The 17,504-nt window shown below is 35.0% G+C and overlaps 1 protein-coding gene across 3 annotated transcripts in view; it reads right to left on the bottom strand.

Annotated features, from left to right (window-relative positions):
• Positions 1-17,504, bottom strand: part of ZFHX4 (zinc finger homeobox 4) — a 185,243-nt gene that overhangs the window by 141,069 nt on the left and 26,670 nt on the right. For all 3 annotated transcript variants that reach the window (XM_081266465.1, XM_081266467.1, XM_081266466.1), the window contains exon 3: positions 17,494-17,504. This exon is cut by the window's right edge. In XM_081266465.1, coding sequence (XP_081122591.1) covers positions 17,494-17,504 — 11 coding nt within the window. The remainder of the gene's footprint in view (positions 1-17,493) is intronic.

The raw sequence follows: 17,504 nt of genomic DNA, 5'->3' as shown, positions 1-17,504 counted from the left end.
ATCACAATAGGCACAAAGGAACATGCAACCCAGCAGGCCTGTGGAAGTTGGCTCTCCTGAGACCTATAAGACTCCTGTTCCGAAACTAGTCTATATTCCTGCTGCCTGGGGACTTGTTCGTGAACAAGGAAAGTGGATTTCTGTAACCACGATGAGACAAAGCATGATTCCAAAAATTTCCCGAAAAGATATTCCTACAAAATTCAGTCCAGCAGCCTTGGATCTTTACCCATTTCGGGAATCAGAAAATGGTTTCTTGGCCGACTGCTGACTTAAGTGCCAGACCTTCAACAAAAGAAGAGCTGTTTTATACAGAAAGGTTTTTCATGCAAAGGCTTGCTATTTTCCCTACTGCAGGGGGACCTGTACATCAAAATATGTCAGACTCTTTTCTTCTGAGCCAAAACAATTCACAAGACAAAAGGCAACAACTTCGATGGCTTACTTGGATAGAGTATGCAGCATTGCAAAACCCTAGCAAAACCCCTAGCCTGTGATAGCGAGATTTCCAGAAAGACCAAGAGACAGTTTTCTGAACTGTGAGGAACAAAGGCTAATGGATCTGAGATTAGTGTGACCACCATTTTCCCCATCTTGTGGAGTCTTCAAATATGCAAGAGATCTTTGATATCTTCTAGTCCAGTAGTTTCCAAATTTAGCTGAATCTCACATATCTTTGAATAAAGAAATACCTGAAAATGTATTGACAGAGGTTGTAAGCTTGGAATTAGTATGTTTTTAAAATTCCATCAGGGGATCTAATGGACATCTCATCTAACCTTCCATGTTATATACACATCTGCCAACTGGACACAATATCATTTCTAGAATGCCATTTTACAGAAATATTTCATGACTCCATAATGTTTGAAAGCTTTTGCTCTCTGATATAATCTCATTGGTAGTTTTTGGTTTTGTTTTTTTGTTTTCTGTAGGCCTAATACCAAGTGAAGTCAACTAGGTTCGGCCCCTATCTACCTTTCTAAATACCTAAATACAGAGTATCATTTGAATTCTTCACTTTCCTCCAAAATTAAAGAAAGAGTTCATTTTATACAAATCTCAAGGTACTAATAATACAAATAAATGTTCCAAATCAAAAGTGCTAATTAAATTACTTCTTCACAATAGTAAATAACCACTTCTTTTTTAACATATAAATATGTGCTTCATGTTTATCTGTCTCTTCCACTAAGTCATACAATCCACAGGAACAAAGCCTGTTTCTGTCTTTTTGATGCTATACTCTTATTCCCTACTACAGTGTCTTATATAGTGAGCTCTCAATGAGCAAGTAAATGAAATGAGTGATCAAGTAGGTAAACAGAAAGGAGGTTAAGATATGTTGTCCAGTTATTTCTGCATAAAGGAGTTTTACCCCAATTTCTGTTTAGGAAAAATCATCATCATCATCACATGAGCATCTGTTAAAGCACTAAACAGAACAATTGCACTAACCCAACAATGTGATATATATGTAACTCCATCAGACATTTAAGATGAGATCCTTATTAAAGTTCAGTGTAGATTCAGTTCTGAGAACCCAGAAGTGATTGAGTTTAAAGAAGATCTCAAAGACCTTTAAGTTGATGCTCATTTTCTAATTCTATTGATAACTCAGAACTCATTTTATAGATGAAAAAAACAAAACAAAACAAAACTGTGGTATCATCTCAAAGGCAAAAGTTAAAGTAGTATCAGCTACAGAAGCTTTAAACATCCCCTTTTCAGCTGTGAGCTCCGCTTACTATAACTCATTTGCAAATTCACACTTGGCAGACTTGAAAACTGATATTTAAAAGTGTAATACACAGTTCCTTTTCTGTAGGCAAACTTCTAAGAAAGAATGAAGATTGAAGTAAAGGCACATAAAAGGAAACACAAATAGTTATTTTCTATGAACTATATTCACCTCTTTTCAAGTTGATGAATATGGCTGTGTTCCTCTTCAAAGCGAATTTCAATTGAAGGCCAATAGCAGAGATAAAGTTAAGAATGGCTTTTCAGGAATGGCAGGTCCTAGATATAATAGGGTAACCAAGTGTACTTATAGAAATTAAAAAAAGAAAGTACCTTTCCAATAATAAAATGCAGAAGTTATCTCCAAGTACAAAATGCAATGCCAATAGAATAGATGTGCTGACAAGACATGAGTAATATTTTCCACATATAAGAAAAGCTTTCATCTCAGAATACTTTTTTCAAAGCTATTTTTGTGCCTTAATTAAGATCCACAGAACTTACTGGATTGTTTTTTTTTTTTTCTCCATTTACTAATTTATTAACTAAGGCACAGAAATGCTTGCCAAAAACCACATAAAGAGGGAAAAAGTTAGCTGGATAACTGAAGAAAGAAAATACCTGACTTTCTTTTAAACTTTCCTTTAGTTACAGAGGGAAATGCGGGAATGTTTGTCTAGAGATTTCACTGTCTTTTTCTGAGACAAAACTCCATACACTCCCTCTCAATCCACCCCTAATCTATTAATAAGGGAGGGTATCAAAATTGATATAGGCCTTGGTCATGCTTATTAAGCCCATAGACATAAATGCTGAACTAGGCAGCCAATAGTTCAATTTCACTGTGTTTTAGACTCAAGAAAGCCACTCCAGAGAACCTTTTAGCATGAGCTAATATGGGAGCTTATCATGTTTTCTTGCATAATTTCCTCTTAATTTATTTTCATGGTAAACAGAAAGAAGAAATTATGCAATGGTAATGTTCTAACAGTAGGAACACTGGCAGCTCAACTTCTGACCTCACCCTATGTCAACAGGCCTTACAAAATTGAAAACTTCAAGTAAGTTTGTAAATTGTTTACATCAAATAAAATCATGCCTGAAATAGCTAGGGAAAATATTCAGACTCTTTTATGTTGATTATTATTTCAGATATAAGAAACATATATTTATATTTCATACCTATGAAAAGAAAAAAATCCCTCCATTTAACAAGAAAAGCACTAAGAAATACTTCAATTATCCATATCATTACCACTGTAAAAAGATTCACTAATAGGGGCTGAGGCTGTAACTCAGTGCCAGAGCACTTGCCTAGCATGTGTGAGGCACTGGGTTCAATCCTTAGCACCACATAAAACTGAAATAAATAAAATAAAGGCATGCATCCATCTACAACTACAAAAATAATTTTTAAAAAAAGATTCACAAATATTGCATGGGTGGAGAGGTAAAGGTAAAAAAGACAGAAGACTTTAATGTTACTGTGAATTATTTTTCAAAAAATGAGACAATGCCTTTAGTAATATAGAAACACACAGCTACTCTATATCAATATCTACTGGGTTGGAATCTAATTATTTTTCTCAAAATACTAAAGGAAATCTAAATATTAATTCTCTAGATGACAGGGGAATAAAAAATGTTAAAATGTGTTTTAAACTAAAGATGTCCCTACAAACTGTGGAATTCAGAAAGACTATAAACAGAGATAAGCCACGAGGGAAAAAGAAAGCTTAGAGTAAAGGTATACATTTTCTTCTAAAAAAACAATGGTGTGCTCACTGAGGATAGGATCAGCATCTACTGCCTTTGTGGCTGTCCTATTCACCTTTGGGATCCAGCACAGGGCAATTTTAATCAATGAGAACAGATGAACACTTTTCTTACTAGAACATCAACCTAACAAAATGTATTTCAGAAGATTTAGGGTATCACAAAATGTACCAATTTTTCATTCCTACAAATGCAGAGAACTCAGTCAATATTTTTAAAGAACATAGTATGAATTAAACAAATGTTTAATATTTAGATATCAAAAAGGGCTCAAACCTACTAAATATTGCTATAGGTAATTTTTCTAATTGGCCATCCATCCCTCAGTCCTCCCTTTCTACTCCAAAAGTCCCTAAATCTCTATCTACCTTCTCATTATTTCTTTTCTTCCTTGCAGGTGATAACTGGTCTTTCTCAAAGATCAACTATTCCATTTGCACCCTTATTTCTATCCTCTTGTGTGGCAGAGGCCCTTCCTTTCCAGGTATACCACTCCATTCTGTGTCTCCTCTTTTTTTAATTGTCTTGTTTGACACTGTGGGTATTGAGATCAGACTGAGGAGTTCAAATCCTGACTAGGTCATCACTGTAACCAGTCATGTGACCTTGGACAATTAAGTTTTCATTGCCTCATCTTCTAAATGGGTATAATAATAGTGCCTAAAAGGGTTGCTTGGGAATTAAATGAGGTAATATATCTAGAGAACTTAGGATATTATCTAGCTACCACCAAATAAGTGCTCAGTAAATGTTGATCTCAATCTACTCACTGAGATAATAGATCAGGGGGAAGCAGAAGATGAATAAGGAGAATTGGCAAGATGATAAAAAAAAAGTTGAGATATTCCTTAAAGGAAAGCAGAAAAGGAATTGTTTGGTAACAAATAAGAAATGACTAGCAGTGAAGAGAATCCAGCTGATGTTAGTAATTGTCAATCTAATAATTCTTCATAGATACATCCCAAGAGAAATGAAACACATGTCCACACAAAACCTCGTATACAAATGTTTATAACATCATTATCTATAGTAGCCAAAAAATGAAAAGAACCCAAACATCCAATTAATGGGGGATGAATAAAATGTATTATATCTGTATAACAAATTCAGTAATATCAAAGAATGAAGTACTGATACATGCTACAGCACAGATGAACTTTAAAACATTATGCCAAGTGAGAGAAGCCAATCAAAAAGGATTCTATATACTAAGATTGCATCTATATTAAATGTCCAGAATAGTCAAATCTATAGAGACAGAAAGCAATTAGCAGTTGCCTAGGGCTATGGTGGGGTTGGGGATGGTTGTGGGCAACTAAAATGGTACATGACTTCTTTGGGAGATGATAAAAATATTCCCAAATCGATTGTGATAATGGTTGCATAATTGTTTAAAAATCACTGAATTGCACCTTAAATGGATGAAGTGCATGATATATGAATTTTATGCCAATCAAGTTGTTACTAACAGAAAAGCAGCATAACAAAGAAGAGGAGCTCAAAGTTCACTGCTCTGTCAACATGATATATTTTGTGGCACATAATTTTGTTCCTTCCCCTTCTAATTTAGAACTGCTATCTTAGAAGTTAGAAAGTTTTAATAATGTTTTCCTAAATAATTGCATGCTTTAGTATTGAGATTGCTGTTTTATTTATTCCATCATTTTACCACTGTGGGCAATTTAAGAAGATATTCGTTAGGATAACATAATACCCTTCAGTTCAAAAATTCTCTAAGTATCTTGAGGAATCTGTTCTGATTTCAGAACCAAAGAACAGAACAGAGTACTAATTAAGTAGAAATTAATTTGAGAAAAACTGTGATTTTTAAAAATACATCTTAGCTGCTTGTGGTGGTACACACCTGTAATCGCAGCGGCTCAGGAGGCTGAGGCAGTAGGATCGCGAGTTCAAAGCCAGCCTCAGCAAAAGTGAGGTGCTAAGTAACTCAGTGAGACCCTGTATCTAAAAAAAAAAAAAAATACAAAATAGGGCTGGGGATGTGGCTCAGTGGTCAAGTGTCTCCAAGTTCAATCCCCAGTATCCCAAAATTTTAAAAAACTTAAAAAAAATACATCTTAAAGAGACTCAGCGTAAAAGACTTCACAAAGAATACTATTCCAAGTTTGGGATTGGGACCTACCTCTTTTAGGGCAAAAAGACTTAATGTGTTCCCACAATTAGTGAGCTCACTTACTTTTTGGAGAACCTATCACTTTTACCAAATTATATCCTGTTCCCTGAACCTTTGATTAGTCATGTGTACATACAGAATTGATTTCAGTGCTTGTTGACAAGTCTTGCACAACATCATCAAAGGTTTATTATCTCTAGAGACAGAGAACACTTACAATTCACAGGAAGAAATTTCTGAGACCTACTTTAAAACAAAATAAGGGGCATTAATGATTAACTCACGATCTTCATCAATTTTTAATACATTTCCATATATTACATTCTCCCCCCCCCTCGCACATTCGCACACACACACACACACACACACACACACAATTTGTTTCAAGACTTGAACAACAGAAGTATCAGCAGGTCTCCTTTCTGGATATATACAAAATATAGCCTTGAAATACTGTCTTTTTAATAAACTAACACATGTGAACTTAAAACATATCCACATTTATCTTGCACAACACTGAAAAGCAAAAAACTCTTTTTTATATATTCAATGTGACGCTATTAAATATTATTCATCAAAAGACTGAATTGCTCACTTTTGGAAGAGTGTATGTATATAGTGTGTGTGTGTATGTGTGTGTGTGTGTGTGTGTGTGTGTGTGTGTGTGTGTGTTTGGTTCCAATATACTTCTATATCAATGGTTTTCCAATAAATTATCAAGTTGCTACAACTAAAGGGTATCCATCATTCTCCAGTAAGGGACTAAGTGACTCAGTCCATGCTACAGGAATTTACCAATAAATATACCTGATAGTCTACTTTGAAACAGATATCTAAATAAATGTTAGTAAAATTGATAAATTGGGTAATAGCAAAGATATTCTCTCATTTGTGACTTAAAGACAGTACTTCTCTTTGTTAAGAAAACTCTAAAAACTATGTAGTTTTTATAAAGCCCATCTTAGTTTTGCTGATACTTAGGGAATTAACGAATTTACAAATTGTATTTCTTTGAAAAAAAAGTTATTTATGAATTCTCCTTGTAACTATTTTTTTGGGGGGTGGGAAGGGGTACCGGAGATTGAACTCAAGGGCACTTAACCCCTGAACCATATCCCCATCCCCATTTAGTATTTTATTTAGATACAGGGTCTTACTGAGTTACTTTGTGCCTCACTTTTGCTGAAGCTGGCTTTGAACTCATGATCCTCCTGCCTCAGCCTCTGGAGCTGCTGGGGTTACAGGTAGGTGCCACTGTGCCCAGCTCCTTGTAACTATTTTTAGGGACTGTGTCAATGACATAGCAAAGTACCTTCTCAGGGAGTAGACATCCAGGAAAAATTTGGTACTACTACACCATCCAAATAAGTTTCCTTAGTTTTCTAATAAAAGTCAAAGTCAAACAAAAAATAATAAACCAGAACTTGCTTTTAGTCATTTTTTCCTCAAAAGACAATGAAGGGCTTTTGTTTTAAAAAACAGTGATATTTAATAGATTCACATTGTGTGTGTGTGTGTGTGTGTATATATATATATATATATATATATATATATATAAAGTTTTTTGTCTTTCGGTGTTGTGCAATATAAATTTACCAAATATAAAAATTCTGAAAGGCAAACTCTGGAATTGCATAATCCATTTTAGCTGGCAAATCTCTTTCAAAAAAATAACACTAATGGGTGTAAAAGTTGAGAATTACTTCCCTCTCTCCGATCACTGATGCCATCTACTCTGTTACTCACTGGGAAGTATCTTGAGTATTAAGGAAAGGCCTTGTAAACTGACTATCAGAAGTGATGGAAATTAGGCCTGATTTCCCCCAACTGAAAATGAATAATTTTAGGCTCTAATGACATACAGGTCCTATTACTCTTAGGCCTGCCATGCATATAGTTAGAAATAATTTAAAGTCTTTGAAAGATACTCTACAATGTTATCAAAATGTCCTCAAATGTTTCATTTATACCAAGTATAGTGATTAGGATTAGGACAATTAAAATTAACAATTTTGTCCTTTCAAAATTAAGACTATTCTGGTTTCCAACTGAAGAATATTTCATTAATAAATGTGGTCAACAACAGCCATGTCAATGACTGACTTTTTTTTTAAAGGATCAGGGAGCCAGATTCAGGGAGGCAGGATTGTCCCAAATATCTCTGAGTTTAGTCATTTCAACAGTTGTAACAATACTATGGGCTTCACACAAAAATTAGCAAAATTTCAAGGAGAGAGAGAAAGAGAACTCATGAAAAACATACTTTAGAAAGAAAATCCGTGGAATCCTATAACTAAAAGAAACAAGAGAAAGAAAAAAGTAATAATAGTAATAATTCAAAATAAGATGATTCTCAAAAATTCTATAGGGAGCACATGAATAGAACTTCCTCCAGGAATAATAAGGATGCCAGGGAAAATTCAGGGAAGGACACAGGTTCAGGGCAGTGAGTAGGCTGTGCTTTAGTTGCTTCTGTTAGTAAATTAAATGCTCAGGGAGGCACATCCCCTCCTTTAGGTCAGCAGGGTACTATTTAGTACATTACTGCTAAGGTACCCTGGTGACCTGAACGAATTAGTGCAACTTCCAAAGTCGCTTAACTTGCAAGCACTGAGAGCTTGGGTACTAGATAGATGTGATAGATATTCTATCAGTCTTTTCTATTTAATATACTAAACACCCAAACATGCCAGTAGAAAGAAGCTTTGGGAAAGGAAAGAATGAAAATAAAAGAATTCTGTAGTGACAGGAAATATTCAGGTGACAAATTTAACTAGCAGTTTCTCCTTCTAGCATATAGATGACCCGAGCATCGCAAGCTTATCATTGCAGGAGATTGCACTCACATGTGCACATCTATTGGTCAGCTCTTACAGCATCTAAAATATCTTTAAAGAAACCTGCTAATCTGGTGGAGTAGACATAGGCTCTGTAGTGATGAGCCCTAAAAAAAACTGTAAAGTTTGCTTCTGAAGGCCTCAGTTTTTCTCCTTCCTTCTCACACCCTACTCTTCCAATCATCAAATTTAAAAAGTGTTCTTATTGCTAAGACTCATAAGTAGGTCAGGGCTTGGGCTGGGAAGCCCCCAGGGTTACAATTTCAGCACAGGCTCTTACTATCTGTGAGAACTTGAACAAGGTCATTTTTTTCTGAATTTCAGTTTCCTCAAAGGTTAAATGGGAATAATACCATATAACTGTTAGGAAGCATGCATGAGATAATGTACCTAAAGTGGTTAACTTACTAAGATCATTGTCAGTAAGTGTAGTTTTCAAAAGTTAGTGCCTAGCCAGTATGGTGGTGCATGCCTCTAATTCCAGTGGCTCCAGAGACTGAGGCAGGAGGATTTCAGAGTTCAAAGGAAACAAGGCTTTAATGCCCCAAACACCCAAACATGTTAGTAAAAAGAGTTCAAAGCCTGCCTCAGCAACTCAGCAAGGCCATAAGCAACTTATAATAAATAAATAAAATACAAAAAGGTCTGGGGATGTGGCTCAAGGGTTAAGTTCCCCTGGTATAAAAAAAAAAAAAAGTTTCATACCAGGAGAGGAGTCACATGCCTATAATTCCAGTAGCTTGGGAGGCTGAGGGCAGAAGGCTGAAGCAGAGGGACCCCAAGTTCAAAGCCAGCCTCAGCAAATTAGGTAAGCCCTAAGCAACTCAGTGAGACCCTGTCTCAAAATTTTTAAAACAAATTAATTAATTTTTTTAAAAAGGACTGGAGATTTTTAGGTTAAATACCTGCAAACAAAAGCCATTATAAAAGGCAATATATGCATAAGTAATTATCAATATGGTTTTATTGGTAACAAACTAAAAATCAGAATTTTAAAAATTTTAACGATTTTCTCCTAAGCTGGAGTTAACTAATACAAGCTGGGTCTATCAATAACTCATTTCTTCTACTCTCAGCCTTGCATTCCACTAATTTTACCAGCACATATACAAAGATATAATTCTTCAAACCCAGTATTTCTCTGTACTACTCCCTTAAAAATTGCTTGATAAGCAAATATAACCCTAATGCCTATTTCTTTAGCAATAGGAAACAAAAGTTTATATTATACGGTACCCTACTACTTCCTTTAGGAAAATCTGGGTATGGTCTCCATATAATTTTATATTTACACATGCATATTTACTATAATAAGTGTATTTTCAAGTCTACAAAAGTTCTTTAAGTTAAAGATAGAAAAGTAGACCATCAAGATAGAAAATATGGAATATCTATGAAAGATTACACAACTGTGTGAAATGAAATGCTGCCACATACAGCTGTTCTATGATGAAAATGGTACTATTGGTCATATAATTATATATCTTTAAGCATTTTCTTTCACGGGCCATATTGGAAACCTAATGTACAGAGATACTCCAAGAGTCATACTACATTAACATCCTGCTTATACAAAGAGACTGACTGGAGTTGTAATTTGACATGTTTTGTTTTGTTTTGTTTTAAATTAAGTGCATTTCTTGTATTAAAGAAATGTGTTAATATCCTCATCCTCCTGTTTGAAGAACAATATAAATGTTCCAACCAATAGAAAAACTCTATCCTTCCCTCAAATTTCTACCATCATCCTGCCTTAAACTGATCAATAAAGTCTTGCTGAACACTAGGACAACTAAAGTAAGTCCAGATACACAAGGGACATTGTATGACATCTACTAATAATTCAAGAGGCCAAGCACACTCAGTCATTTGCTTAACCACTGTTGAAAGCAAGTACGGGAGCTTTGGATGGCTATGGAGTTAGCTCTTAATTTTATTGACATGCCTGATATCTAACCACCAAATCTAGCTTGTAATTTTGGAGTTAGAAAGCACCATCTTAGAAATCCCTCCGCTCCTGAGCAGCACTTGGGCAGACAGTTCTTATCCCACTATGTTCAATGGATCCAGCCAGCATTACCAGCAACATTTCAAAACCAGACACATAGTAAGTGCTTAGTAAATGCATCTGCATTTATTGGAATTAAATACTGGGGTGCCATGGGGGCATTCTGTAGACAGAACTTTGACCCGTGTACCTACACAGGTCACCACACTCCTAGGTCATAGAAATGGCAAAGACATTTTGTAATGGGTAAGCCTCTCCTGTTGCTCTTCATTTATGAAGTAAATCAGATCCCCCTTTGCTCTCCTGAAATACACTGATAATTTGGAGGGAAAGTGCCTTTAAGGCTTGAAGTATCTGAATAATGAACAAATCTCCACATCTAATTGAATTCAGCCTGAGCGTAGGCTCAGACTCAAAGCAAACTTGGTAAAGCATTTCCAGTAGAACTCAGGAAGGCCAGATGTTCTGGAAGCAGAACTGTGGTCATTATGCACATGCCAGCTCCTCCTCACTCCACCCCAGGCCAAGACCCTTTCAGCAGTGTGGAGCCTGCCTAACATATGACTCTGGCTGTATTGCTGCATGGTATCCCAGCACCCATGTGAGCATTTCAGCAACTTTACACAAGCTCCACTGATAGGGACGATTAAATTCAATCCAAGGAAACACAGGAGGAGAGTACATTAATTATGAGATGACACTTCCATCTGCTTTACCTCAGGGAGGGCAACAAATGAGCCATTTACTATTTTTGGCTAAATCATTCCTGCACTTGATATAAGATAGAAAGAACAAAAGTTACACACAAAATAAGTAGCACAAATCATAAAGTACTAGTTGATATGTTCCTGATGTGAATGGCAATTTCAAATTGTTGACTATATTTCTGAGATGTGGTTATGTGGTTGTGTAATTGTGATGGTGTGTGTGCGGATGCCCACGAGAGTTCAGAAGGAGTAAATGAAGGAAGAATTTGGGGAAGGGCATTCGGCTACCTTACCTGATTCCTTGACATAATCCTTCCACTTTCTCCAAACACAGAAATTCATTCAGATTAAGTAGTTCTTTAAAAAATACAAATAAATGGGCTAGGATTGTGGCTCAGTGGCAGAGCGCTTGCTTTGCAAGTATGAGGCACTGGGTTCCATCCTCAGCACCACATGAAAGTAAATAAATAAAATAAAGTTACTATGTCCATCTGCAACTAAAAAAAAAATACAAATAAACTCTGAAGAAGGTTTGAGAGTCGTTTACTCCTTTGGATACACTACTTTGCTTTTATAAAAAGGCCTGCTTCACTTTGATTAAAGGAATGCTCATTTTCTTTGGGGAATTAGGTAACCTTGCAACAGAGTATTTCCATGATGAGAAAATCTGGGTGGGATAAAATAATGAGGATTTGAGGAAAACAACAGCATGTACCAGACATATAGGGAGATGGTAGCATTGGTTAAGGAAAGCCATGGAGAAAGAAGAGAGGAGGGTTCCGGTGACACATTTCACTTTCTAAAAAATTTTGTCTGGTTTGATAACAATTTCACACACTGAAATTATTTTATCTATCTTGATATGGGTATAATAAGTTTCCAATACCTGCTCTAAATTAATCTTTCTAGGAATTGCTATGTGTCCATCTATATTTTGATAGACAGCTTTGAGGTCATTTTTTTTCTTGAGAAATATAAAGTGGGTTCTCAGTTCCTAATGTAACCTATTACTTGCCAAGAGAATGCAGGGAAAAAGGTCCATATTTGTGTTGAAGTAGCCATTATAACACATAGCTGTGCTTCACAAATGTCAAGCTTAAAAACAGAAGCAGACGTAGTCAGTCGAGCGGGCCAATTACATTGTGATCTGAAAACACCAGTGATTTATTAGTTGCTATTAGCTAAGCAACTCGTCTTTATTTGATCTGTGTATTTACTAGTTATAAGTATTATGAAAGCTTGTATTGTTCTACTACAGAAACTTTTTTTTCAACCCTGCTTGTTTTTTATATGAAAATACAATACAATAATTTGAATTGTGATTACTTTTTTAAAAAAGAGATCCTGCAACTGGAATTAAATTTCACACTGTATTTCAACCTTGAAATGAACATAAATCTGAAACTAATACAAAAAGTGCAAAAATTTCCATATTCAGGTTAATGTTGAGCAACAGAAAAGAATAACTTTTGTTTATCTCTAAAAACAGCTTTCTTCATCTAAACAAATGACTAGAATAAGATTAAGAAAACCCTGTTTGGGTTTCTTAGACACACACACATATTCCAATTTCCTTCTGCACAATGACTTTTATGCAAATATGTACCACACAATCTCCTGACCTCTTTTACCATCACACCAGGACAATGACAGTTCAATAATTGAAATGGTACATATCTGGTACATTTGATTTTGAATTGCAAAGATGGACTCAGGCCTATTGAAATGAAAATACCTGTGACTCATTGTTAACTCCAAACTGATCCAGTTATTATTTCCTACTAGTAAAAACAGCAAAAAGGTAGGTGACAGCTAATTATTCCATTTTTGTGTTGCAATTTCCATTGCACATTCTTCTCCCAGTGTACCTCCTTGTATTCTCCTCCATGATCCTCCCCCCACACCTTGACTTTAATTCTTAACCCGGATTCTTTCATCTATAACAAGGGTAATGAGAAAACCCCAAAAGTGTTCCTTGGGGGTATGTTAGACTAAAAGTTACCTAGGACTAAATCCCATGTGTGTTCTTTGCTCACCATGGAGACAAGAGATTTGCTCACTGCTCTCAGCCAATTTGAAATCCAAATATGAAAACAGCATTATGGAATTCAGACGGGCTCCTCTGCTTCACTACTAGCAGATGCAGAAGGAAAAAAATGCCCATATAATTAAGCTTTTGCCTTTGAACCAGCAAAGCTGTGAACACCTAACTTTAAAATACACATAATAGCAGGAGAGCAGCTGACGTGCAGGTGCACGGTGCTGAGGGTGCTGAGGGTGGTGGTGAGACCAATCAGCTGGCCAGGAAAGTCCCGGCCAGCCAAGAATAAACTGAACTGTAAATATGAAATATTGCCAAAGTCTTACTTGTTCTTTCTGAGTTTGAATGTGCAATGCGGTTTTCATTATATCTTTCCACAGGATTCTTTAGAAAAAGTTTGGGATCATTTAAGAGTAAGACCAAATCACAATGCATTTTAAAAAAAAATAAATATTAGAAGTAAAAGGGTTTCTTTAATACATTCCTCAGTTTATTCTTTAGTCCTTTATTCATCCAATATTGACTGAGGACCTACTATGTAAATGTCAATTGGCCAAAATTCATAAAGCGTGCTAAAGCATGAAATTAAGACTATAATCACATATAACATATAGGTTAAAAACTGTAGTACATATTCCACATATATGCATGTGTATAGGTACAAATAGGCATTCAGATAAATAGAGATTTTTAGCTTGCTAAAGCATGAAATTAAGACTATAATCACATATAACATATAGGTTAAAAACTGTAGTACATATTCCACATATATGCATGTGTATAGGTACAAATAGGCATTCAGATAAATAGAGATTTTTAGCTTGCGTACCCAATTGTAACTATCTAGGCATTTAGTATTTATTAACCTCACTTTAAATATACTTTCACATGTTAAAAGTGAAGATAAAAGGAAATTTGTTTCATTTTTCTTGACCAATTTTGCTTCATCATTCAAATTTCTGGAGGAAAAAAAAATCAAAATCCAATAGTACTTAGCACTTCAGAGAATTTTACTTGAAGAAAATAAGTAACATGTCTTAACATAACAAAATTGTTTTCTAAAAAATTCTACGAAAAATAACAGCAAAAAATATGAATAAAGCTTTGTTTGTTTTTGCAGTCATTGTTAGCAATAGACATAAAGGTATTTTTCTTTTCTTTCTTTCTTTTTTTTTTTTTTTTTTTGAGTCCATATGGAAAGATCATCAGCACATTTTGCTTCTGGGTTCTTTGCCAAAATACCATAACCCACAAGCCATGTACCTTAAACATAAAAGGAAAGGTGTTGTTCTGGTCAAATAAAGAAATAATTTTTACTAGCATACGTCTAATGTTAAAGCTGCCTAAATCCTGCCAAATACATTAAAACAACATCTGTAAAACAGATTTTCATTAAATTGATCAGTTTAAAGTTAAGCAGCTAGGCAGATGATGCTTTCAAGCTAACCCCTAACCTTTAACTTTTAACCTCCTTAAACTAGAATAAAGACACACACACACACACACACACACACACACACACACACACACACACTTCTTTGAGGTAATACTGCTTCAGTTTGACAACCCAAAGGGTAAAGTGGTTTATTCAAATCGAAATGACAAATCTCTACATTCAGTGTTATGAATCGATATGTTGTCAATAACGAGAAAAGCTGTTTTCTGGCCACTCTGTATTTGTCTTACAACTGCTACTTGTCACTTTCCTCTAGTGTCTGAATAATTCACAGTGCAAAATGATGTAAATTAAACTCTTAATGAGAATAAATTTTATGTAGGAGATTATTGTCTAGTCATTAACTCTGAAACTATTTTAAGTCTGATTTTAATATTTTAGCCACATGATAAACCATGATTTTTTTTTTCCAGGCCCAGGCCAATTTGTTAGGTTCTCATTTAAAAGCAATTAATGTTACTTATGAACCAATTTTATTTTGCCGACACAAGCCAAGACCAAGCTTGCTAATATCCTCATTACTGTGTTTGAAAATCCTCTACGTCTGACTCACAGAGTTTCTGAAATTAGTTTGGAAATGGGCTCATCCTCGACACCCTGCTACTCTGGAGTATTTTTCTAGTTGTTTCTAGAAACGAGGAATGCTTCTTGAAGGACAAAAAAGAATATAGTGGGCTTGTCTAATACCAGCTTTCAAAAGCTCAAGTATTTCTCATCTTCAAGGTAAGTTTGTTCAAAGTAATTTTGCATTTGTTTGGGGACCACATTTAAATGCTACACTGAGCAGAGACCCTTGGCTATTTAAGAGATAAGCAACTAAAAAAGTATACAATTTTATATGATTTATAAAATTTTAAAAATAAGAGTACATCATTGGTTGTGGGACATAAAACACTCTTGGCTTTAAAGTTCTCTTTATAATCTAGCTTTTATCTTGATTTGTTGTTACAAATTCCGAGATGCCACCCTACCTGCCCTGCAAAGGGACCTCAAGAGTAACTCTGCACCCAGCAAATTACCCTTGGAAGAGTGAGGTGTTCAACTCATGCCTATGGAAGAAATATATAAACTTAACACACCACACACACACACCACACACACAAATAATTATCAAACCAATTGATTAAGTAACCTTTCCTAAGAAAATAAATAATAATGCTTTTCCTTTCCTTAGGTTCCCATGTGAGAGTAATAAAATAGAAAAATTTGTACATTTATATCTTCTATTCACAACATGTTAATTTAAAGTGTTAGAGGAGCTGCGTGAATATAAACACAGTTCATGAATATTCTATATAGCTCCCAGGGTCTAAATCTATTATTTATACAAACTTAATGTTTGTTTTTTTTCTCCTAGGTATTCTAAAAGTTTTAATAGGTCAGGTATCAACAGAAAAAAAGTAGACAATTGAACAGTTGTCAACTGTTGCTATAAAACCTATGAATTATAATACAATTAATCGTTTATATTATATTTTCAATAGTGCAGGCAGAGAAATGTTCCATCTTACATTAGGACCTGCACTCCCCACAAACTGGGGAGCCCAAATCTAATGCTTTCATTATTGATCCACAGAGTGCCAATATCCCAGGAACAATGTTACAAATTCTCACACTGAGTCTTTACATTTTTATGTATAGTACAACCATCTAGAATTTGAACTTCAAGAAACAATCCAAATACATAGGACTAGACCAACCTAAATAAATAATTCCAGCACCTAATCCAGAGAGCCATATGTGTTCTTTTTGCTGTGCATTTGTAATTTTAAACAGAGTTAAAAAGCTATAGGTATTAAAATCGTTGACTGACTCCAGATAGTATAGTTATCACCGATTTCTAGTTTAAATCAATAGATAACACTTGCAAAATGGATTTTGTAATCATATTTAGAGCTTGTTACAATGACTAATGGTTTGCAATATTTCTGAATTTTAATAACATCTAGACACAAAGAAGTTTTTCATAAGTTATCAAGTTATTCATCATAGAAATGAATCTGTTGCATTTGTACAAGAACCCAGACAATCAAGGCAATCCAATGAAAAACTACAGAAAATAAATTAATCAGCGATTAGGGTTTAGGAGACATTGAGACAAGTTGTGCAATAAATGACATTCATCACTTGCACTTATACATGACATCTGCATAGTTTTTCCCAGTAAACAAAAAAGTACACTTGCTGTCTTAGGAGCATATTTATCTATATCCCACTCTTTTGTTGGGGAAAGTGTTACTAGTTGGGAAAAATGTTGTGCAAAACACAACAGAGTTGACTTTGAAGACTGATGCTATAGGAATGTTTACCCAATGTTACTGAGATCTCATGCACACACACAAAAATCATGTTCGGATCATCCCTGTTTGTCACCAAACAAAAGATGATGCATTCACAGAGTAAAACACAGTTCGTTTTTTCTGCTTCGTGTAACCTTTAGTAATCAGCCAAGAGAGACGCCATGTTTTGTGTTTTTTTTTTAAAACAATAGGTAAAAGAGATTTTAAGAGAATTATTTTATATATGACAATACCCAAGAAAGTTCTTTTATTACAGGGAAGCCAGTGAAGCAATCAATGTCGCTGAGGTAGAGGTAAGTGGGACACATAGCAAATCTCTTGAAAAATTCTCCACTGCCATATAGTTGAATATGCTTTTAGTAATGTTAAGTTATAAATTGTATGTTTTGCCTGTCTTTTTTTCTTATTCTAACTTGCAGATCTGTGCTCCAAGCACTGAAACAGTTAATCCCCTTGTCTACTCTGTGCCAACAGAAATGGATGTCACTGCTTACCTTGTAGAGCT

Source organism: Spermophilus citellus, assembly GCF_964194105.1.
Source record: "Spermophilus citellus genome assembly, chromosome: 14".
NCBI lineage: Eukaryota > Metazoa > Chordata > Mammalia > Rodentia > Sciuridae > Spermophilus > Spermophilus citellus.
Note: the sequence above shows the minus strand (reverse complement) of the source record. Positions and strands in the feature narration are given on the sequence as shown.